Source organism: Paramormyrops kingsleyae, chromosome 19 (genome assembly GCF_048594095.1).
Source record: "Paramormyrops kingsleyae isolate MSU_618 chromosome 19, PKINGS_0.4, whole genome shotgun sequence".
NCBI lineage: Eukaryota > Metazoa > Chordata > Actinopteri > Osteoglossiformes > Mormyridae > Paramormyrops > Paramormyrops kingsleyae.
In genome coordinates this window covers 16,189,910-16,212,730 of record NC_132815.1, presented here as the reverse complement: position 1 = coordinate 16,212,730, position 22,821 = coordinate 16,189,910, and the positions used below count along the sequence as shown (strand labels likewise).

The following is a 22,821-nucleotide window of genomic DNA, read 5'->3' as shown; positions in this document are numbered from 1 at the left end:
GCACTACTCCAGAGGGTTGAACAATGATTATTTTTCTTCCCTAAAACTGAATGCCCAGCCTAAACCTTAAGTCCTAGACTGACCAAATTTGGCAACAAGATTCCTATTCCTACCCACTACTCAATCCCACTGACCCGTCCCAGTCAGTCAGATGGGGGCGCTACAGCACCCCGATTTGCATTTCTGCCTATATCTCCAGACCTGTCAAGCCTACAGTTGAAATTTATTGCCAGTCCAATTCACTATGTCCTGACGAATCAAACTGCATATAGATCTTGGTTCTACATCTTTGCCTTCTTGCATGATTTACAGATGTTTTGAAAACAGGTTTTTTTGTTAACCTCCTAGGATTTTCGACTAACATCCATAAATCTGGTGTCATTCAAATCAGGAGACAGTCCTTTTAAAGATTTACTGAAAAATCTTAGACTTTCGGTAAGATACAGCCACCAGCCACACCCTGACTGTACTGGTGTCTTGCCCATTTCAATCAGACAGCTATATCTTAGGGATGCTTCAGCCAATCATTACAACAGTTGGCTCACTGATGTAGGACTGTACCACAGAGAGACCGTCCAAATTTCGTGTCAATCGGTCAATCAGGAGCGCTACGCCACTGTCTATATACATCTAAGACCCACCTAGGCTCATTGAGGTAAAATCAGTTTCCAGATCAGGTAGGAAGGTGTCTACTGATCCCACCCGTTTTACTCACAGCAGTGGGTGGCTCAGTGGGCTAAACTTGTATGCTTGTAATCAGAGGGTCGCCGGTTCGAACCCAGCTTCGGTGGGTACTTGAGCTAGGCAGCCCGATGTGCACAGCATGCTCTCCGTAAAGCAAGCTGTGGAGATGTAAAGGCGTTTTCCACATGAAGGTCAATGAAGCTTCTATTTTTGTTATTAACCCAGCCATTAAGACAGGCTTATGCACTACTCCGGAGGGTTCGATTATAATTATTTTTCTTCCCTAAAACTGAATGCCCAGCCTAAACCGTAAGTCCTAGGCCGACCAAATTTGGCAATAAGATTCCTATTCCTACCCACTACTTAGCCTCTCCGACCCATCCCAGTCAGTCAGAGGGGGGCGCCGTTGCGCCCCACAACATGTTTTGGTCGATATCTCCTGACCTACTTGTTCTACACTTAAATTTTATTGTCAGTCAAATTCACAATGTCATGCCAAATCCAGGAACATATATAGTCATATCTCATTAGACCTACGCTGAATCTCCATCATGTTATGGCTGACTAATTCTTTCTGACTGTCTACTACCATGGCCGCCGGATCTCTGCCCTTATTCCTCTACTGTCCTACCAGTCCGATCATCCTACGCTTTGGACCCTTTCGTAACTGCTTGCAGTTTCTAGTTATTATTATTATTATTATTATTATTATTGTTTATTATAAATATCCACACGGGGGCGCCTATTTCCCACTTGGTTTAATATAAATGTCAGTTTCCGCCTGACTTAATGTAGCCTATACCTGCCGACGGCAAATCGACGACGCTAAGATGCAGAAAGGTGGCACGACAGTAGCCTCTGGATAACATACTGATTTAACTTAATTGGCTATTATTCATATTAGGCGAATCGACGAAATTAGGTGGTTATGGGTGGACGGTGTTCCCAATATCTAACTATAGAATTCCTCAAGCAGTGTAATGTAATTGTTCACTTGATAGAATGTCACATTAACGATTTGGTTGTTACTTTATTATGGGATTATTGGATTCCAGAAGAAGGTGTCACTGAAAATACACTTAGGAATTTATCTGCCTGGCAGTGAGAGCCAACCGCTATGTGTCGTAATAGCTCTTAAATCGTCCACTTTGAATAAGGAGTGTTCATCAACTATAAATAAATCGTTCGAGGAGCATTGGATTATGTCCATAATTAACTCTTAACAATCAGCATATTTAAATTCGGTAAATGGTCCAATGAGTCATTTAAGACTTTAACACTTGAGTAAATGCATCCTTACGTGCACAATCCTTATTTACCTAAATGAATTTAAGTCTGTGTGAAATATTGGCCCAGACATCAGTAATTTATATTCAGTCGTCGATTCATCTCACACGAATGACGCTGTTAGGCTATGTAAAGTAAATTTGGTAAATAGCTATCTGTGCCTGTGATCAGATTGGCCACCTGCTTCGTTCTTCTACCCTACGGTGTGAAAATGTCTTTCATTTAAAAACACGAAAGCATTTCTCCTTTTGGCAATTTTACGCCGACTGTGAGCTCAGGTGTGTTTGCACCAACTTCCTATCTTAACCAGCATTTTGGAGCCCATCCCACTGCAGTCTCCCTGCCACCATGGTATCAAGTTCACATCCTTCCCGACAAAAATAGCCGATGCAAATCAGTCGTTTGAAACTGAAGAATTTAATCGTTGCATTTTGCAAAACCACAAGGACAGATAAAATGTGCCATTGACCAAAATTTTTGCTTATACCCATGAATTGACGTTAAATCAATCAATTAATTAATTCTGCGTTTTACGCAAAATAATCCACTATACATTTAGTATAGTCGTTTTTAAAGCATGTTGTATTGATGAGGTTTTGTTTACAGCTCTCACTCTCTCTTACAAGCCTTTTCACTGTACTGGCATCACTGAACGTTGCTGTACTCATATTCCCGGCTGCGTTGAGAAGGCAAGGCGCACAGACAAGGTCATGCACCCCTCCCAGCGGAGATGAGGAGGACGGAGAAACATCTCACATAAGCCCTGTGGAGGCTGTTACCTGCAGAGGATTACAATACCCGCGCCATGCCACTGATAAGTGAATGGATCTAAAATCGTATCCTTTCCACATCGACGGGTAGGGTGTATAAACGGCGCTACTGTCCCACGTCGTCAGTCATTACATCATAAATCATTGATGACTTTTCGGTCCAGGCTGTGACTGAGGGTGTTTTTTTATGATCGTTTTCATAGTCGATGGGTAAAGATTGCTGAGACGCCAGCGCCCTCCCTGATGGTCCATCTCGACAACCATTTTCTTTCCAGCGACTTGCACCGTAAAGTCGTGCAGGATGTTTGGACCGAGTGCATTTTTCGGGTTTGCATTTAAGTCACACGTAGCCATGCAGCAAATTCAGATCGACCCAGAGACACCGGAGAGCAGCCGGATCCTGGCGAGCCGTCGACCGGCTACGTTTGAGCGTTTGTGGTTTGCTTAGGGGAGGGCTGGCTTGGATGATGACCGGCGTGTTTTTGTTATTTTGCGATTCGGACCTGGTTCCTCTTGAGGTGATCCATGCCCCATCGTTTCCAGCACCATCACCATGTCCCCAGCGTCAGCTGCAACAGCCAGTGAAAGCAGCACCACCACGGTTCCCGAGGAGGATGCGGACAGCCCCCGGGAGGAGGTAAGAGCAAACCCCGCACCTACAGCCCCGCGTCCCATTTCCTGCCGGGCGACGCGTAAAGCCTCAAGTTGAAATAGAAACTGGAAGCTACTCTAAGCCCACAATCACACACTTAAACGTTAATCGTTAAATCTAATGAGTGATCAATCAAGCGCTGCGTGTGCGTGTTCACTGTAGTTGCGATCAAAACGGCCCTGTCTGTTAATCATAGGGCATGGGCAAGGTAAACAAAGGTTGTGAGATGCCGTGGAAGTACGTGTGTGTGAGACGATGTTATGTGGTTTACAATTTCTGAGGCTAAAGCCAGTGAAATGCACGACACTGAATACGCTGGTTCTTCTAAAAAGGGTAAGGGACAGCCTAATAACGACATTAATGTGAGCAATGCCACTGGAGCTTAACGTGGTTCGTCGTTAATCGGAATATGAGAGATGAAAATTGTGATTTAGTGCAAAATCGGGCTCTTTATTACTGCATTTCATTAGTCGTTATTTAAGTGGAAAGCTATAGGTTTTGACTTGCAAAACGTCCCGTAATATAAGAATGTTGTTTATCGCACATGTCACTTATCTCACCGTTAGTGGGGTGCGGCATTCACATATTCAACATATTCAAATGAGACATGTGACACAGACAGACAAAAATGTCCTGCCGGGCATCTGCATGTCAAACACAGGGCACCGTACATCTGTCCGGGCAGGTGACAAAAGCTCGTCGTTTTTAAAAAAGCCTGTCTGGAATTTCAACATCTAAATCATAACATTCATTTATGACATGCTGGATATTAAGCACTCAAAATAAATTTTGTTCCAAGTTAGGAATCATCGTAGTTACAATGATCTGGCAACTGCACTAAATTGCATAATTTTATCAAAACATTTTACCTGGCCCTGTATCTAAATGGGTAAGAAATCCAAATTATAGCATTTTGTCATGGGCAGACCACGAAATCCAGCATGTTGTCAGAAAATAGCACAAAGACTCCTAAAATAGCGCAGCGACGTCCCCTCCTTTGGAGGTGAGGCAGGCTGATAACTGCATGGAGATGTGGTATTATTCAACATTTCAGCCACAGGAAACTGTACATTAGGGTGTAAATCATAAGCTGGACTCCCAAGTCTTTCCCCACTCCGTTCCTTGATTACAGCTTTTTCAGGTTAACACTAAAGACGTCGTCTGTGAAAGACTGCACACATGGTGCAACATGACAATACGAATGCTTGTTCACCATCATCAAATAAGATCGTTGAGTCCATTTCCAGAGGCTAATAACGTCGCCTTGTGTCACATGCGAAGCACGTGTTCTGCTCTGAACATGCATATCACATACATATAACATGCCTTTCAATAGCCCGTAACAATTTACACTCAAGGGAAATCTACAGTACATTTATCATTAAGCACATACTTTATTACATTTTTATGATGATGATGATTGATGATGATGATAATTACAAAATGACAATTAATTATGCGGCCTCTATTTTTTCATTTGGGTGTTTCAATAAAAAGACTACCTAATCTATATATCACATTGTTTACTGTTTCATTTTAATACATTTATTTTAAAAGTTTCAAAATATAAAAAATTGTATTAAAAAAAATAGTATCTTTAAGTGGGAACAGCAGGGTAGCTCTGGTGTCTCACACCTCCAGTGTTGTGGGTTCTAATCCCGCCTCTGTTGTTTGTGTGTGGAATTGGCTTTTCCCCCCCATCTTGGGCAGGTTTTCCCTGTGCACTCTGGCTTCTTCCCGCACTCCAAAAACATGCGGTCAAGCTGATCAGTATCTCTGAATTACCCTTTGAGTGTGACTGTGTGAATGCTCACTGCGAGAGACTGCCATCCTGTCCAGGGTGTACCTCAGCCTCGTGCTCAGTACTGCCTGGGATAGACTCCAGCAACCCCTCCCCTCCCCTGTGACTGGTTGGGAAATGGATGGATAATATTTAAGTCATTTCTCTTTTGGAACATCTGAGACCCCATGCTAATTAGGCTATTATGTAGTGAAGCCAAAACACAGCGGACACTGTCTAAAGGCCACCCAGGCATCTGTACTTTGATTTCCACTGACTGCATAAGATATTTAGTTTAGCATAATAAACAAAATGAATTCCTTGGTACTTTCAGTATATATAAAAACTATTAAATTACTACCAAGGTTGGGGCATATGGACTCAGCAGAAAAACTTTGAATTAGGGAAGTTAACCGTTAGTTACTTTGACAGTAACTAAAGGTTTAGCGACAGCCCTCCTGTTTTCCTTTTTTTTTGGGGGGGGGGGGGGGTTCTATGGTTCATCAGATAGCCTTAGCACCATGTCCATTCCTGAAGTAACACTGTGTATGAAGGCAGTGGCTCCAGTAGCAGGCAGCTTTGGACAGACCAGGCCAGTAGCGAGACAAAAGCCCTACCAGTAGGTCCCTCCCTGCATATGTTGTTGGGGGGGGGGGGCAGTGCACATTTATCCTTCATGCACAACATTGTTTCATCTTGAGTTCACGTATTAGTCACTTTTTGCAACATTTTTGCAGTGGAGATTTTTTTTTTTTTTGAGAGTTTCCATCTGCAATATGGCTTATGGGGCTGTCGCAGTGCCTGGGCCTCTGGGCTGTGCCCTGCCCCTCCCTCCAGGCTTGGGCCCCCAGCTAACTGCCGTATAACACACTCCGAACCACACAGTCATTGAAGTACCTGTGGATCCACGACAAGATTAAAGATCCAGCTCAATTCTCGCTTTATACTGGGAGTCAATTCTAATGGTCGTGGCCATGGAGCCTTAAGTAAGGAATTATGAATGAAATGTATATGAAAAACAACAACAGTAATAATACCAGTAAGAACAGCCATTACAGTAACTATAACAAATGATAATAGTGAAGTGATTAATTGTTGACATGCCACAATACACAACAATGAAATGCATCCTCTGCATTTAACCAACATGTGACATTGCTAAATAGCAGTGGGCAGCTAATTCAGCACCCAGGAAACGGTGCTGGGGAGGGAGGAGGGCTGCCTTGCTAATCGGGGCTTCAAACCAGCAACCTTCCAATCAAAAATGCGCTTCCCTAACCACTAGAGTGCCACTGCCCCACTCGTATAGCCTTGAGACAAAAGGTGACCATACTGCCACCCCGATTTTTTGGTGGTACTGCATCTCACGTATGCGTAGCGATAATTCCTCACGATGCACGGAATCGATGCATAAAACGCGTGGAGGTCATAAAACACACGCATACACGTTGTGAGCACTGAGTATAAAGAAGGCTGCATCATTTCACAGAGACTGATAGGATGATCAGTACTATAATAGTGATCAGTACTATAATAATAATTGGTTATAATTATTTTTGATAGCATTATTAAGATTATTTATGCTATTCTTATAACTTTTTAAAAGGAGGTTTGTGTTGTGCTTTTTCATCTGTATTTTGCTTGAAAACATCTCCTGGGTGTCTGCGTGCCACAGGGAGACAGACGTGCACATTTCCCACCGCGCCATGTGAGGAGGAGCACGTGGCCACCAGTGTTCATGTATAAGATATGAGGGCGCGGAGTCAAATTAATGCTTAATATTTAATAGGAAGGAAGTAGTTGTCACCTTTGGCGCCTCACAGTGGCAGTCGCGTGCAAAGCCGCGGCCCTCGCCACGCTCTGCTAATTATTACTTAAGCTGCACGGTGACAGGAGGTGAAGGAGCAGCACAAAAATAACATCGAGGGCCTTCACTTATGGAAAGCGTTCAGCCTAAATATAATCATCATCATTTATAAAAGACGCAATATACAATTAAGAGGTAGACATTAATTAGCGACTGACAGTCCCCTTCCCTGAGGCAGCGGTTCTTTCAGCAGTAAGAGGGAATCGCACCTTCCCCATTACAACCTCAGCTTCATCTGAATGATGTCGAGTCACATCCCATTTGTGTTTCGCAAATTTCATCGCCAGGAACGCTTAAGATTCGCTTAGTTGCCGTACAGTCGAGACGAGCTAAACGAGCTGCCTGGGCTTCTTGCATCTCCGAGTGACCACTAACGCTCTCGTTTGCTGTCTGTTATGCCCCTTCCCCCCCTTCCCCCGCCCCTCGCTGAGCAGCAGCGGCCTCTGAAACAGTCCCTGAGCAAGGCACTGTGCCGGGAGTCACACTGGAAATGTCTGCTGCTCTCCATGCTCATGTACAGCTGCGTGGGAGCCATGACATGGTGTCACGTGACAAAGGTGACCCGGCTCACCTTTGACAGCGCCTACAAGGGCAAGTCCATGATGTACCACGACAGCCCCTGCTCCAACGGCTACATCTACATCCCGCTGGCCTTCCTAGTGATGCTCTACGTGGTCTACCTGGTGGAGTGCTGGCACTGTTACACCAGGAACGAGCTGCAGTACAAGGTGGACGTGTCGAGCGTGTGCGAGCGCATCCAGCGCATGCGGCAGGCCACGCCCTGCATCTGGTGGAAGGCCATCAGCTACCACTACGTGCGACGGACGCGGCAGGTCACGCGCTACCGCAACGGTGACGCCTACACCACCACGCAGGTGTACCACGAGCGCGTCAACACCCACGTGGCCGAGGCCGAGTTTGATTACGGCAACTGCGGCGTCAAGGACATCTCCAAACAGCTGCTGGGCCTGGACAGCTTCCCCGTCACCAAGCTGCGCTTCACCAAGTGCTTCAGCTTCGCCAACGTTGAGTCGGAAAACTCATACCTGACGCAGCGGGCCCGGTTCTTCACAGAGAACGAGGGCCTGGATGACTATATGGAGGCCCGGGAGGGCATGCACCTCAAGAACGTCGACTTTAAGGAGTACGTGCTGGCATTCTCGGACCCTGACCACCTGCCGTGGTACGTGTCGCACTGCGTGTTCTGGGCGGCCGCCTTCCTCACGCTCTCCTGGCCGCTGCGGGTGCTGACGGAGTACCGCACGGCCTACGTGCACTACCACGTGGAGAAGTTGTTTGGCTTCGACTACGTGCCCGTGACGCCGTCCGATGAGCGGCCCTTCTGCCGCCGCATCCCCCGCGTCAATACGGTGGACAGCACCGAGTTGGAGTGGCACATCCGCTCCAACCAGCAGCTGGTGCCTAGCTACTCAGAGGCCATGCTCATGGACTTGGCGCAGCTGTCCAACTGCAACGGCTACACCGTCTGCGGCTACCGGCAGAACTGCGAGCGCTGCCACCGCACCATCAGCAGCTCCTCCATCTTCTCGCGAAGCGCGCTCAGCATCTGCCACGGCAGCCCGCGCCTGCCATTCAGCGCCAGCCGCTTCTCGCTCGGCCGGCTCTACGGCTCGCGCCGCAGCTGCTTCTGGCGCAGCCAGAGCGGCAGCCTCAACGAGCAGGGCTGCCCCGCCGAGAGCAGCCGCTGCCTGTCAGGCCGGGCCGCCGGCGAGGAGAGCCCACCCGCTTACCAGGACGCGCTCTTCTTCCCCGTGCTTATCGTGCACCGTGACGAGGGCTGCCTGAACCATAACCACCGGTCACTGCACCGCAATGGCTCCTGCGTGGAGACCTCCTTGTGACGGTTGGGATTTCAGGAAGGAGCAGTATTAGGGGGGAGGGGACGTCAACCCGGAATGTCTCCTAGGGCACGAAGCATTGAAGTCGAGCCTTCCCATCCTTGAGATGTTTTCCCATAAGTGTCGTCTTAGACGCCTGTGGGATGATTCAGCCTTTGGGGTCACTCATAACTCACTCGATCATTGCTCATCCATGACTGTGTCCTCCCAGGATCGCTCTGTTTAACCAGAACCCTGACTGACAGCGAAGGACAGGTGTCAGGTTTAATCTCACAATGCATTAAACAGAAACTAAACCTACTTGGGAAGGTAAAGGGTTAAACGCCAACATGAACTTGTGGAATTAAAGGCAATAATCTTTAAAAACAATGCACTGGAACAAAGATTAATTTAGGGATTCAGTCGCTGAATTTGACTCTTTTCTAATAAAGGTTCAGCGAGGGAATACAATGTTTACGATCATCAACGAACAAATTAACTGGGAATGAAGTCAGAGGTCAAATTGGGCAGAGGTCTCCACTACAAAGGACTGCAACCGCACAGCTGTTTTTTCAGCGCCGTAAGCATCGCACGGTCATGTGACCATGCTTTGGATCGTCATGTGTCCACAAGCTTGCTCACTTTCTTCGATAATGTACCGCCAGCGGCTCGCCGTTAACGCAATGTCGCAGACCAGCATAAGAAGTCTGTTGGGTGACGGTAATGATCGTAACAGATGAATTAGCACAGCTAGCCACGTTACATATCCTCCGTCCTGCTACGGTATAACATCTTGCCATCGGCTCCCCCTCTGCACAAAATCACACTTTAGGACTTTGGGTTCCTACGCCGCTATTAGGTTTCCGTCTTTTGTTTTTTTAAAGTGTGTTGTTACTTGTGGAAATTGTAGCCTCTTGCGGCTGGTGACCCTTCGCTAAAGATTGCTTAGGAAGCGATCAGACCGTCCACGGTTACAGCCTACCAATGATCTGAAAAATAATCGACCTCTGGATATTTATTTAAAAAAAATCATATTTTTGACTTTTGAAATTATTTTTTTTAGCAGATTTGAGACAATATTATGAAGTTGTTTTTGTAAATTGCTTCTGCTAACTAGTTATTTTCACCAATAGCAAAGTTGGTTTTGCGAGTGCTTTAAACAATGGTGGAATTTCCTTTTTTTTTTTTTTTTTTTGTTGTGTCAAGTGGGTGTCTGTCAGTTTTTCAGGAACCTGTCTGGAGCCAATCACACCCCTCAATGTGATCATGTGATGCCACTTTCTCTTTTAAGGGCATACAGAGTCTAAAAGGTAACAGGAGACATCAAAAGTGTCACACTAACTCCGGAAGTAACTGAACGTAGGGAATGTAAAATATGAAGACATGCAGTCATGTTTCTTATCCTTCCTGCCCATCTATTTATAGCACTCTGCTTGGTACGGTGAATTATTTAGTAAGGGACGCCAAAGGACACAAAAACTTCAAAGAGAATTCCTGGTGATGCGGAATGTTTGCTTTCTCCATGAACGCGGCCACTTCCATAAAGGAAGGCTCTGGCACGGGTCTTGATATATTTTTTAAAAAGCCCTCTGACAATAACAAAGGTTTTTAGCAATGAATTACTAACAACAACAGCAACTGTTACGACAAATGTCAAGCTAATTAGTGGTTCGGTCCACAGCACTACAGGACTGATGTTTACAAACCGAGAAAGAATCCAAACGTTTGCTGTTCTTTTTAAAACTGTTTTCTGTCCTCAGACATGACATTCACCATCAACGCGATTAACCAGGCTGTGTCATGCGCTCGACCCATTATAGAGCTTCATTCCTCCTTTTGTCTGCTACCTCGTTTCAGTCACTGAAGTGCCTGGGGGCCTCATCGAACAAATGCTCAGCTGCGAACGCATTTGACCAGCTTGTAAGTCAGCCGTACTGCAGTTAAATAAAAGCTTGGGCGTCATGGAGGAACTGAAAGTTTGATGCAGCCTAAAAATACAATCGACTGAATCAGTTAAAAAAAGCAAACTTCCAAAATGTACATTTCATATCAGTACCACTTGATGCCCATGTGGTTCCTATGTGGCCACCAATGTCGCCTAAGGAGTTGATGGCACTGCTTCATACAATTTTTATTGAATCATCAAAGACAAACTTCACCACTTTCCCACCTAGCACAAGCCCTCCTGAGCCTGTCAACTGTCATATTCACAAGTGTGTTGAATCGACACCCCCAAGCAGTGATTGCTAGAAACTCACCCCCAGAAACATCTGGACATTCAATTTTAATTCATTTAGTTCATTTAAAGCCAATAATTTTGGTAGCTGAATCCATGACCAATTCATACATTTTCACAGTAAAAAGAAACCTCCATAACTCAGTTCTGTCACCGTACATACCCCGGTAACCTCAGGAATGAACCAGGTTGTATAGGAATGTATAGATTTCAAAGGATTTTTAATCATTTATTTTCCTGACTGTTTTCCCAAACCTGACGAGTGTGTTCGTTATGAATTTCCCAGTGAATTTAGCTGTGTGTGACCTGTCTTTGAGTTTGTATACTTTGAGATATTTTCAAGTCCACTTTTCAGACTGATTATAAGAATATCTGAAGGTAAATACTGTTTTTTTCTGCTCCCTTTTTTCCAGCGCTGTAACCCTGTAATTGTGATGTGATCGTACAAACTATCAAAACCCACATCTACATGTATCTGAAACGCATCAAAGCGGTCAGTGAGAGGACTGAGGCACTCAGTACCTGGTCATTTTTTTTACGGTGCATAACTATGCAAGAGTCTCAGGAGTTCAGCCAAGAAACCGCCTCACCCATCGCGTTCCTGCCCGACGGTCTTTTACGTTTACAGTGTATATGCTTCAGTCTGTCCTGTAACAGACTCTAATACCTTCTGAATAAATGACCTTTCGATTGACTTTTATGATGCAAAACTCAGGGGACCCAAAGCTCCTCTGCTGCTGACATCATACCAATCAAACTACAGGAGGTCTAGAGCTTTCCGTGAGCTAAAGAATGTCACGCACCGATCATGCAGAGTCTTCGATTAACTACACGCCTTGGGCATATCAGACACACGAGTATGCTGATTTACCACTCAGAGTTAGGAAACTGCGCAACCATTAAATGATATCCAATGAGAAAGAAAAGGCCCCTCCCCCTATGTGGAGCAATAAATATTCCTCCCCCTGGAGGATGTAATATTACAGCCCTCCTGGTCCTTAGTTCTTATTTATTTGATGACGCATTAGTAAAAGTGATTTGTTTTTAATTGGGGTCCCGGGTTTAAGAAAAATGGCTCTAATGAAGTAGTTAATCCAAAACGTCGAAATAAAATTATGTCCAAATGCCGTTGTGATTAAACGAAATTGAGAAAGTAACAAATAACAGTATATTTCACACATTTATTTAACGAGTGAAGAGGCTGAAAACGATGACTGTTAACACTCATGTTGCTGTCAGAGGTTTGCAAAAACTAATTTCTTTGTGTTTTATATAATGCCATGATGTGGGACTTATTTGGAAAAGCTGCATTTTCCCCCCTGTAAATAATCTGGGGATGCAGGAACAGACGGGGCAGCAGACTTTTTATGTGCTGGTGAATGTCTCACCTGCGCAATGGAGTGCTGCCTTTACTCATGAGCCGTGGGTATCTGGTTTATTCAAGCAGTTTGTATCCATGTACATCTGAAAAGTCTCCAAGAATTTTTCCAAAAAGAGAAAATACTGTACATGTACATAACATAATTCAGCTGTATACATCTGGTGCTTTATAATCTGAATATATATACACGGGACAGCACTGTTCGGTTTCAGCATTGCTTATCATGTTCCCATGAAGGTGCACTCTTCATACTCGTCGCTGGAGCAGACGGATTGTAAGAATGTTCGTGTTGCACTGGGAACTTTTAACCACTATGATCAAATGTTGTACGGAGGGGATTGTGACCATGGAATGTTCTGGAATCATGTTATACGTGTTGTATGGAACAGATTGGGACCATGGAATGTTCTGGAATCATGTTGCGTGGAGGGGGATTGTGACCGTGGAATGTTATGGGACCATGTTGTACATGTTGTTCAAAGGGGAATGTGACTGTGGAATGTTCCAGAACCACACCTGCCACTCTGTAAACGTTATCCAGTTAGACAGTTGGGGGACCCTCGCCTGAGAACAGTCGGCCTGTGACTCTTAAATTACTTTAATAAACATGATCTCAGTGAACCGTGATAGGTTAGCCATATTCATAGCAGTGTGTAAAAGTATAATTACATTCAACAAAATGCCACAATATCCAACTCAAGTTCTCCAAATACATTTTTGGTATAAGTGTACAGAAGATCAATGTTTTACCTGAAACTGCAGGAGTCAGAACATATTTTATACTCTGTAGATGAGGTAACTCGCTAGTCTGGTGTGTAATGATCCTACAGTTATAAATGTAAAAGACTGGAAAACCTAATCTTTATGTATATTACCACTCACAATGTTGCCTTTATGTTGCATATATACAGTTACAAAGATTAAGAACCAAATCTGTGTACCAACATTACAAAAAGGCTGAATAAAACATCACGTTTTCAGTTGGAATGTGTCAAACGTATCGTTTCACTGTGTTATGTACTTGTTTTTGCGTGTCCAGTTTTACTTGACAATATCTCAGCCGATAGCACTTTCCGACACATCTGATATCTATTATCAGTTCATTTCCTTCATACAAACATTTACTGCTGTTGAAGACTTTAAATTGACAATTAATAAACCAGGAACCTCTGAAATTAGCTAAAGACATTATGCTAACATACAAATAACTGACAGTAATTAAGATATACTGTATGTAATAGCTAATGTACTAAGCAGACATAATGTGATATTTATCTTGTTCAATCCCAGCTTGGACACTTGTACTCTGTATTCATTCACCTACATTTTACTGTGAGAATGAAAGTTGTACAAAATCTATTGGTTCTGAGATAAAGGGACCTCAGCAGGGGTCCCTGGAAAAGCCGGACTCCGGATCCTCGTCATCCTGGCTCTCACCTGGTTTTCCTGCAGGATTTGTTTGACGTGACCCTCACTCTCCAGGCTGACCTCAGTCAGGCGAAGGTCACACGCCAAAACGGTGCCGTTACACATCAGGCCTTGTTCAAGGGCTTTCCCTCCCTCCTTAAAAACAAACCCGCAAGAGACAAACATACATCAGTGTCACTGAAGACTATAAACCTACAGCTTTGAACGAAACGGATCTATAAACAGTCTCAGCAGTCAGCTATATGAGAGACAAATAATCTTTTATTTTTATGCTATCCGTTGAAGCTGTGAAACACTTGATACGGATACTTGTAAGGTAATAAAGAATTTGTACAATAACTCATATTAATTACACAAAGGCTTCAGAGTCGCTGGGAGTCTATATTTAGTTGTCACAAAAATAAACGAAGAAATCTTTGAAAAACTAGCTAATAATTTACCCTTAACTAGCATTCACAGCCAATAAGCTCTCTGGGGAAATCCACAAAATAGTAAATGTGGATGCAGTTAATATGCACTCTTTGTGTCTGTTTGAATGAGATGTTCTGGTATCCTGATGTGGGGGCTTAATGGCAACTTGCTGTTTCACACTTTCCAGTGGGAACTTTCTGGACTCTCCACCCTCCTAATCAGAGAGTTACAGTCAGTTTTCAGGTTTGAAACTAAGAGGGAATGGTCCTCAGTTTAGCAATGTTCAAATGTGCTAAGCTTAGTGCTTCGGCTGACACAAGATACATAGAAGAAATTGTGCTGCAGGGATTCTCAAAGTCCAGACCGCGTCCCAGATCTGGACCGAACCGCAAGTTAATCTGGACCCAGCCAATAATGCATCTTATGAATCAATATGGTTAACGTCAAAAGGCTTAACATGATTTGAAGTACAAAAATACAATGTAAAACCACTGAATTTCACACACGCTTAACTCCTCATTACCCCTCTTAAAATGTTATATTAGCATAGGTGTCAAGTTTCATGTGTTACCTGCGAGACCCACTGCTTTGCATTGATTGTGATGAGCTTAAGCCAGACCCCCTTGCCAGCCACTGGATCTGAACCAGCAACCTTCTGATCACTGGCACAATATTTCAACCGGCTGAGCAATACATCACCTGAGGTTTCAATGCTTCATAGTTCCACCCAGTATTTTGCATACACATTACAGGGCACATTACCTCACACACACACACACACACACACACACATTCACACACGCACATGTAGGGTAAACATATCCTTATGGGGACCGATCATTCATTTCAATGGGAAAAATGCTAACGCTAACTATGACAACCTTAACCCCTACCCTGCCCTAACCATAACCATAAGTAACCAAACAAAATACAACCGTTTTTGAATTTTTAGTTTTTTCATAGCAGTCACCGATTTTTATAAAATAGAGTTTTCCCTTATGGGGACCAGGAAACCGGTCCCCATAAGGGAAAAAAAACGGATATTTATCACGTTATGGGGACATTGTGTCCCCATAAGGATAGGTCAACCTCCTCGCACACACACACATGCACACACATTAAAGTACTCCTAACCCTGGTACTTACCACCCCAAGCCTGTTGCAGGAAAGATTGACAGTTTCCAAGATGCTGTTTTGAACAAAGACCTGTGACAGGACTGTAGCTGTGGCCTCAGTCAGCTGGTTGCTTCCCAGGTGTAAGAACTCCAGAGTCCTGTTCGATAAGAGAGCTTGAGTGATGGCCCGCCCCCCCTCATCCCTGAGCCGGTTGAGCCTGAGATTGAGATGCGTCAGCACGCCATTGGCGAGCAGCGCGTGGCCTATGGCCTGGCCGCCCGCACCGCACACTGCATTGTCGCATAAGTTCAGCCTCTCTAGCTTGCTCCGGTTCAGTAGTTTGCCCACAGCCCGGGCCCCCCCGTCTCCAATCAGGTTGTGGGACAGGTCGAGCTCCCGCAAGGAAGGGTGGTCCAGCAAGCATTTCACGAGCAAGCGGCACTTCTCGTCGTCCACTTTGCTCTGGTGGATTCTGAACACCTTTAGACAGACAGACAAATAGTATTGTACTGTGGGTTGTACAGTGAATGAATGAATGCTTTGTACTGTTTAAAAATGAATGACATTTGAAAGCAGACCATGAACCTGACAGAAAAGTGATGTCACGTGGAGGCAGACTTCCTTCTGCAATGAATTATTTTACAGCAAACTGCATCCCCAGACAATAGAGCACAAGGATTCTTCTGTTGTTCGTTCTGTTGTTAATGGACAATGATGTGACACTATAATTGGCCTGTGAATGTTTGCACATAGCCTATAAACCCCACACGGTGCAAGAAACACCAATCACATGGCGGGAAGCCCTCCTGCCAGCCACTGTGCCTCAGACCAGCTGCCTCACAATACTTGCAGTTCACTTAACCCCGATTACAGCCAGCTGGTCAGCATTAGCAGTCAGTTTTCAGCTTGAGTGTCAGGCTTGGCCCCTCCAGTGCTGAGTCGTGTTTATCGGGCTCGGGCTTGCTCCGTGCCAAAAGTGGGTCATCCCCATGCCTCGTGCTCGGAGTCTATCCCTGATAAATGATGATTCTTTGGTCCAGTCACTGTCATTGGCTGAAGGGCAAGATTATATTCCAGTAATGAGAATACAGTACAAATGCAAAGTTTATAGTATCCGATTCAAATTGATGAATCCCTAGTGTACAGGAGGATATATTACATCTGAAGGGCAGAGAGACTTTCCATTAATCTGAGCTCATGGATGGTGTGCCTATTGTACAACGGACCTAGTTCTACCTCCACAACTCTCAACAGTACAAGGCAATTTGTCTTTCATCAGATATGAAGGCTGCACTGCAAGCTGGCTGGCTAGTTTATTAGGGGTCCGGCTTGCAGCCTTGAATACCCCGTTACACCACCAGACCTACAGGCAGAAAATAAACCGAAATGAAAGTGAAACCACAAACGATTGTTCTGGAGCTAGGCGCTAAGGCTGGAAACCACTGAACCCCGCGTCTACGATCGGGCCCCCTCAACACGGCACATAATGAAAACAGCAGATAGATGGCATTAACTGATGTAGTTATTTGTAGTTATAACTTGAACACCAATGTTTCCCAATCCAGTCCAAGGGGACTTGCAGACAGTCCACATTTTTGCTCCCTCACAGATGTATCTAATAGCCCAGCAGAGAGCTGGGAGGGAGCAAAAACATGGACCTTCTGTGGGTCCCTGAGGACCGGGTTCGGAAACACCATTTTACGCAGCTCCTCACCTTCAAAGTAAGGCATGATTTTAAAGCCACGCCCAAAGCCTGACAGTCACGGTAGGTGAACTCGAACAAATTCCAGTTGAAGTTCATGCCACAGCCATGGACACCATAGACCAGGTGTAGCTCCTCCAACATTGGGAGCTTGTCCAGCAGGACCCCAAAATCGAAGTGGTCCAAAGAGGGCCCATTGAAGCTCGTGTCACTGCCTGAGTCCGAGCCGTCGTCCTCCTCTGGCTCCTTAATAGGGGGTAAAAGCTGGGAGATATTCAACCTCCGCACATAGTCTTTGCTCAGTGGGACTAGGCCCAACACCGACCTCAGATCAGTGACATCTGGCACAAAGAGCTCGATGGCATTCTCCAGGTGTCGCTCGAGGTACATGCGCTTCCAACTGTGGCCGTACGCGGAGACGTCGCACGCGGGCCATCGCTGGACACAGCACCTCTGCCAGTAGCCTTCATCATCGACCAGGCCGGCCGTCACATTCAGGGGCAGCTGTGGAGGCAGCATCTCCAGCACCGGTGCTCTGTGGCTGGGCAGAAGCTCGTTGAGGATGGGGTTACCTGCAGGGTGAAAGCGGAAAGAAGGAACCACCAAACATATCAAAAACCGCTGCTGCTATTGTGCTTGAAATCAACCATATTCTGCTTGACTTATAGACCTCAATAGCCTGGAATCCTGAGATTTTGCGGTTAATTTATATTTAATAATTTGTCATAAGGTTAGGTTACTTTATCTATCTATTCGTTTTCCTTAGCTGCTTCTCCTATGCAGGGTTGGAGGGTCCAGAGACTATTGTTGCAAGGCAAGAAAAAACCCTGGATGGGGCGCCAACCCACCACAAGGCACACACACTCACACTTATACTCACACTCACACTCACACTTATACTCACACTCACACTAACACAGCTACAGACAATCTGGCAACTCCAATTCACCTTAGGATGTTTTTGGACTGGGAACTATAAAAATTCCATGACAACGGGAGAACATGAAGACTGGAACCCAAGCTTCCCAATATATTAGCTTCCAGTTTACTTATAGTACTGTGCAAAAATCTTAGGCAGTCAAAAGAAACACATCAATTATATGCGCTACAAAGCTGTTTATCTGGGAAGCAAATCACTTTTGCTCAGAATAAAAAAACACAAATCAGCATTAGAACATATGAAAATTAAGAGTAACAAAAAAAAATGAGTAATAATTTCTTCTGTTAAAAGTTACTGATGTCTTGCAGGAGGGCTAGATGATCAGCGCTTCAGTTCCCAAACCTCTCCTCAGGGGCACCCCAGCCATTCCGCGTATTTATTCAATTTCACCACCAGCTCACTTAATTAATTCATTTACTTAGTTAAAAAAGTTAATGAGGTATTGATTAGCTGTATGAGGTGGGTGGATTTGATGGGTGTTTTGGATGATTGCTGCAAATACCGAGATGAGATTAGTAGAGGTTTTGAAGCTGACACATTGACAGGCATAACATCACAGTTTCACACTAACATGAAGATCATTTAAACATAATTTTCTTTGGCTGTCTGAGACTTTTGCACAGTACTGTGTATATCACTTAAATAGACTTTAAATATTATAAATTAAGTGATAACTCTTCATGGAATGCATGACTCTTTTGTTAATTTTATTGTTAATTAGAAATAAACATATTTTTAGTTTACATCCAACATGTTAAATCAATAGGCATACGTTCAAAGTTTGTCACTATGTGCTGCAGGCAGAGTTTTGTCAGGGGAGGGACTACAGTCAGGGACCAGGACGGGTCCTCGGCGATGATCCGCCGTGTTCTCCGTCCTGCCGCAGGGCTAAGCATGCCCACAGGTAGCGTCGTCCCCTGCAGCTGGTGCGCAGAATTCCCTGGTCCTTGCAATTCATCTGCCATCCCTTTCTGCAAAGATATGTCGCGGTGACACAGAGCAAATTTCTAAAATCCTCTACATAGAGCAATTCAGGTTGACCTTCCTATCACTGGTTTTGTATGTTGCATCAGAGTTTACTAAAACAATAAAAAATGTCTTATATATGTTGATTAAAGATTAATATCACAAATACTTCTCTGCACTGAATCTGCTGGTGTTATCACAGGTGATGTGGGCATACTTGGTGCCCTGGGTAAAATCTGGGGGAGGGGATGTGTGACAAAGGTTAAAATGTAAGATGCCACTCGGGCATGTGCCCATCTTGCCCTTCCCAGGATCCTCCACTGGGTGATATTCTGCCAAATACCTGACAGCCTTTATATGGTTCCTCTGTCTCATAGTGACCAAACGAGATCAGTCAGTCACAGGTAAGCGTGTTATGTTAGTGCTGCCATGGCCAGTGGCCATAGACGTAAATAAAATTATGGTATTTTCATTGTTAGTGAGCTTTAAGTGTAAAAACAGCCTCTTTTCATACTACCTGCCTGATACACACACTTATCTATCAATGACTGAGCCTATTTGAATTGTGAAAAAAAAACACAAATCAGACTGGTCAGGATGAGCCTGGCTGATTCTGTTTATATCGTTTGTACGTTTTTTTTTTATTATTCAGTCTATAAAATAAAAATGCAAACTATATTATCGGCTGATTTCTGCATAGGGGTGACGTCATCTGAATTCACGAATCGCGAGTAACAAAAATGCGACTGTTTACTAATGTACACGTTACTGCAGCGGATTCAACGGAATCCCTAATTTGTTAATTAGAAACTGTCTTTACCGCGGTGCAAAGGAGCTGAAACAGCTGTCTGCATAAATACACTCATTAAACTACGGCGAAGCTCACTTTGCAGCAGCCCATCAGTCTGTGTTTCTCGGGTAATTTCAATAAAATGTAATAATCAGTTTGAAATGCTGTCAACAAGCAAGACCTAGTTTCCTCACATGAAAAGGTGCGTTTTGCATTTTGAGAGGGTTACCATTGCGAAAACTAAAGACATTAAAAGCAGCAGACCCGAAAACAGTGCTACCTGTACTTCCGTGTAAATTTTGTGAAAATTTTACAGTGGATTTTAAAGAGAGAGGTAATGCTAAAGCCGCAGGGCAGAGGCGCACGTACCACACGCGTTTGTTGTCTTCTGTGGGGCTGAGCGTCTCCTTGACGACCGACTCTAAGGTCTGACCAATAGCAGCTCTTTGCGGGATTAATAGAGCTGCGGCCATGTGGGCAATGGCAACTGAAAATGTCCTGACACAAAAAACCGAGACAAGGCGCATTTGTATAATGCCATGAGGATAAAACATGATTCTGGGTACGTTTGAATCGGGAGAGGGTTACGGTTTAAGGATGCTGATACTGGGGGGGTGAATGCTGGACATTTGGCTGAGTGGTGTGATGGTACCGCGGGATCAGATTCTACTGCAGAAAAAGTCATGCTTTCAAAACACATATGTCACAGCCCTAAAAGCCTACCGGCCCAAGCTCAGTGAGTAACACTACACTCAAAAATATCGCCGGTGCAATGAAAAATGAATGAACTGAGACCGCGACTGAACTCATGCAATGAAGTTAGGGTGACCAGATGATCCATGTCAGGGAGGACACTTTGAGCCTGGACAGGATTTGTAAACTATACCTTTTCAATTAAAAGGACCAAAGATTTCACATAAGCACTGAGCACATAAGCACAATCAAGGAAACAAACCAAAGTACAAGAAAAGCTGAGCTATTCGGCCAAGCAGAGCTGTCTTTCAGTTTTAAAGTAGGCTACTTTGTTAGCTCAAAGTGTCCTTCCTGACATGGATTATCTGGTCACTATAATTAATTATGAAAAACTCTGTCCATATCATTACATATAAAGATCAGTGCAGTGTGTTGAGTTTGGCTTGTCACACGGCTCCGTGTCTGGTGCGATGATTTGGCCCAGCGACCGCGTCGCTTCCCTCCTTATTAGATACCCAGGATGCGTAATTGCGAAGTGCGCAGTAACTTGGCGGCGTGTTGCGTAGATCCTACCTTCCCTCTAATCTCCGCATCCTGAATACTTACTGCACTAATTGAATAAACGGTAAATGGGAAAAGACGGCCTGGCGCTCGCAGTTGCTAAGAATCACATGCACGTGTGTCTCTCTCTCCCTTTATCACACATCTGGCAGAGTAAATCTGATAGCAGCCTGCAGCGAGAGCAGGGCGAATGGGAAGGTTATTACGGGGAGCACACCCGATTATCTCCACGGCCGCATCGCCGCCATTATTATCTGTGCTCTGATAATTAGGATTTAAGTCATGGTTATAAATAGCAGTTTCGAGAGATAGGTACTGGGAACATTCACACAAAATCTTATAGGTAAGAAGGCAAATATTCTAACACAACACGGAAAACGATAAATTCTTATTCTAAATATGTTAACATATAGGCCTAGTGCGAAAAATAATTATCGAAACATATAAAAGAGCCTTCTAGAGGAAAGTACTTAATCATCTATAAATAGGACTCTGAATGTCAGTATGCCCTAAGGGCTTGCATTTTCTGGACAGAGGAACTGGGTTTAGGATGTCCAGAAGATCAGTTTACACAATTATTTAATTACACTTCAGGACAATTTCGGCTAATTTCTGCTAATGTGAATCCTAAATGCAATATGGAAAGACGGGTCTGTTCTTAAACCTCAATGGCGGGAATACAGCAAGCAAATGTGATGGAAAGAGATTATCCAATTCATTAATATAGGCATGGGGACTAAGACTCCCTTTACAGCGACTACTGAAATGTGATTTTACTGCAATCGCAGTGCTGGGTGGAGTATTTGAGGGCGCATGTGACACGGAATGCGGACACTTTACGTATGCATGCATTAGCAGGAAGAATGTGCATGTTAATCATATTTCAAAGAAGCAATGTTTAATGCCAACCGGTTAATATACAGTAGATGCGTTTGTCATTTTACAGAAAACCCGGGGAGCGTTTTATTTTGATGAATAGCTCGATTTGGGCAAAGGTGGTAAAATTCTGCTGAGAAAACCGGATTCTGCCTCCTGGACAGAAAACAGCAGAGGCAGGACCTTGTGTTGCGAGTGGCATCTTTAGGGACAGCTGGTTCCTTTTAAATAGGGCGGAGGGTTGTAAAAACCGGAATGCTGCGATGCCACGCAGCCTGGCAGCCCCTCCACGGAGTCAGCAAGCGTCTTTCTTCCCCCACCCTTCCTGTACCCTGGCTTCATTCACCGCGTCTAACGCCTAATTCAGACTGTCATGGCGTATTTCGACTCCATCCACGGTCGTAATGTTTGACGGGACATTTCCACAAAATGAGAAGCAACTATAAAAATCTGCTTCTATCAACAGCTCTAACGTAGGTATTGGGGTGTCAATCGATAGGTTGAAATTACGTGATGATAAATAGACTGGTCTTCGTTCAGTGATGATACGAGCAGATACACTTTAATTAGCTTTAATTAGAGCCGTGAATAATACAGTAGAGACTCGAGACCAGAGCAAAACATGAACTGGTCGAGGCCAGCGATATTTTTAATGATACGTCAAATCTAAGACCATTGCACAGCATCTTGATTCAGGGCGGAGGCCCAGGGTCATGTGTCTCTGTCTCCCCCGTGTGGTCATATCGGACAGCCCCACGTGGAATTACCCTTCACGAGAGTACGGAATCCGCCTATGGAGCGTGGTTTTAAATCTGCCTTCAGACCCTCCCTCTGTTCCAGCCC

General features: G+C 44.5%; 2 protein-coding genes across 2 annotated transcripts; one reads left to right on the top strand and one right to left on the bottom strand.

Moving 5' to 3' along the window:
* Positions 1-1,390: 1,390 nt before the first annotated feature.
* tmem151ba (transmembrane protein 151Ba) lies at positions 1,391-13,478 on the top strand. Its single transcript, XM_072702508.1, has 2 exons — positions 1,391-3,378; positions 7,475-13,478. Exons 1-2 carry the CDS (start codon positions 3,295-3,297, stop codon positions 8,900-8,902), a joined length of 1,512 nt encoding a protein of 503 aa, XP_072558609.1. The 5' UTR covers positions 1,391-3,294; the 3' UTR covers positions 8,903-13,478.
* tcte1 (t-complex-associated-testis-expressed 1) lies at positions 11,662-21,227 on the bottom strand. The gene is made up of 6 exons (XM_023799793.2): positions 21,148-21,227; positions 20,218-20,346; positions 18,865-19,063; positions 17,165-17,724; positions 15,481-15,930; positions 11,662-14,058 (listed from the first exon to the last, which is right to left on the bottom strand). The coding sequence occupies exons 3-6, from the start codon at positions 19,055-19,057 to the stop codon at positions 13,852-13,854; spliced, it is 1,410 nt and encodes a 469-aa protein (XP_023655561.1). The 5' UTR covers positions 19,058-19,063; positions 20,218-20,346; positions 21,148-21,227; the 3' UTR covers positions 11,662-13,851.
* Positions 21,228-22,821: the final 1,594 nt, after the last annotated feature.

Excerpts from the sequence above, each read along its gene's own strand:
- tmem151ba (XM_072702508.1), top strand. The coding sequence starts at position 3,295 with ATGTCCCCAGCGTCAGCTGCAACAGCCAGTGAAAGCAGCACCACCACG. Across the intron at positions 3,379-7,474 it reads CGGACAGCCCCCGGGAGGAG|CAGCGGCCTCTGAAACAGTC; the intron begins GTAAGAGCAAAC and ends CTCGCTGAGCAG.
- tcte1 (XM_023799793.2), bottom strand. The coding sequence starts at position 19,057 with ATGGCAGATGAATTGCAAGGACCAGGGAATTCTGCGCACCAGCTGCAG. Across the intron at positions 17,725-18,864 it reads CATAGTGACAAACTTTGAAC|GTAACCCCATCCTCAACGAG; the intron begins GTATGCCTATTG and ends TTCACCCTGCAG. Across the intron at positions 14,059-15,480 it reads CCTGCAACAGGCTTGGGGTG|GAGGGAGGGAAAGCCCTTGA; the intron begins GTAAGTACCAGG and ends TTTGTTTTTAAG.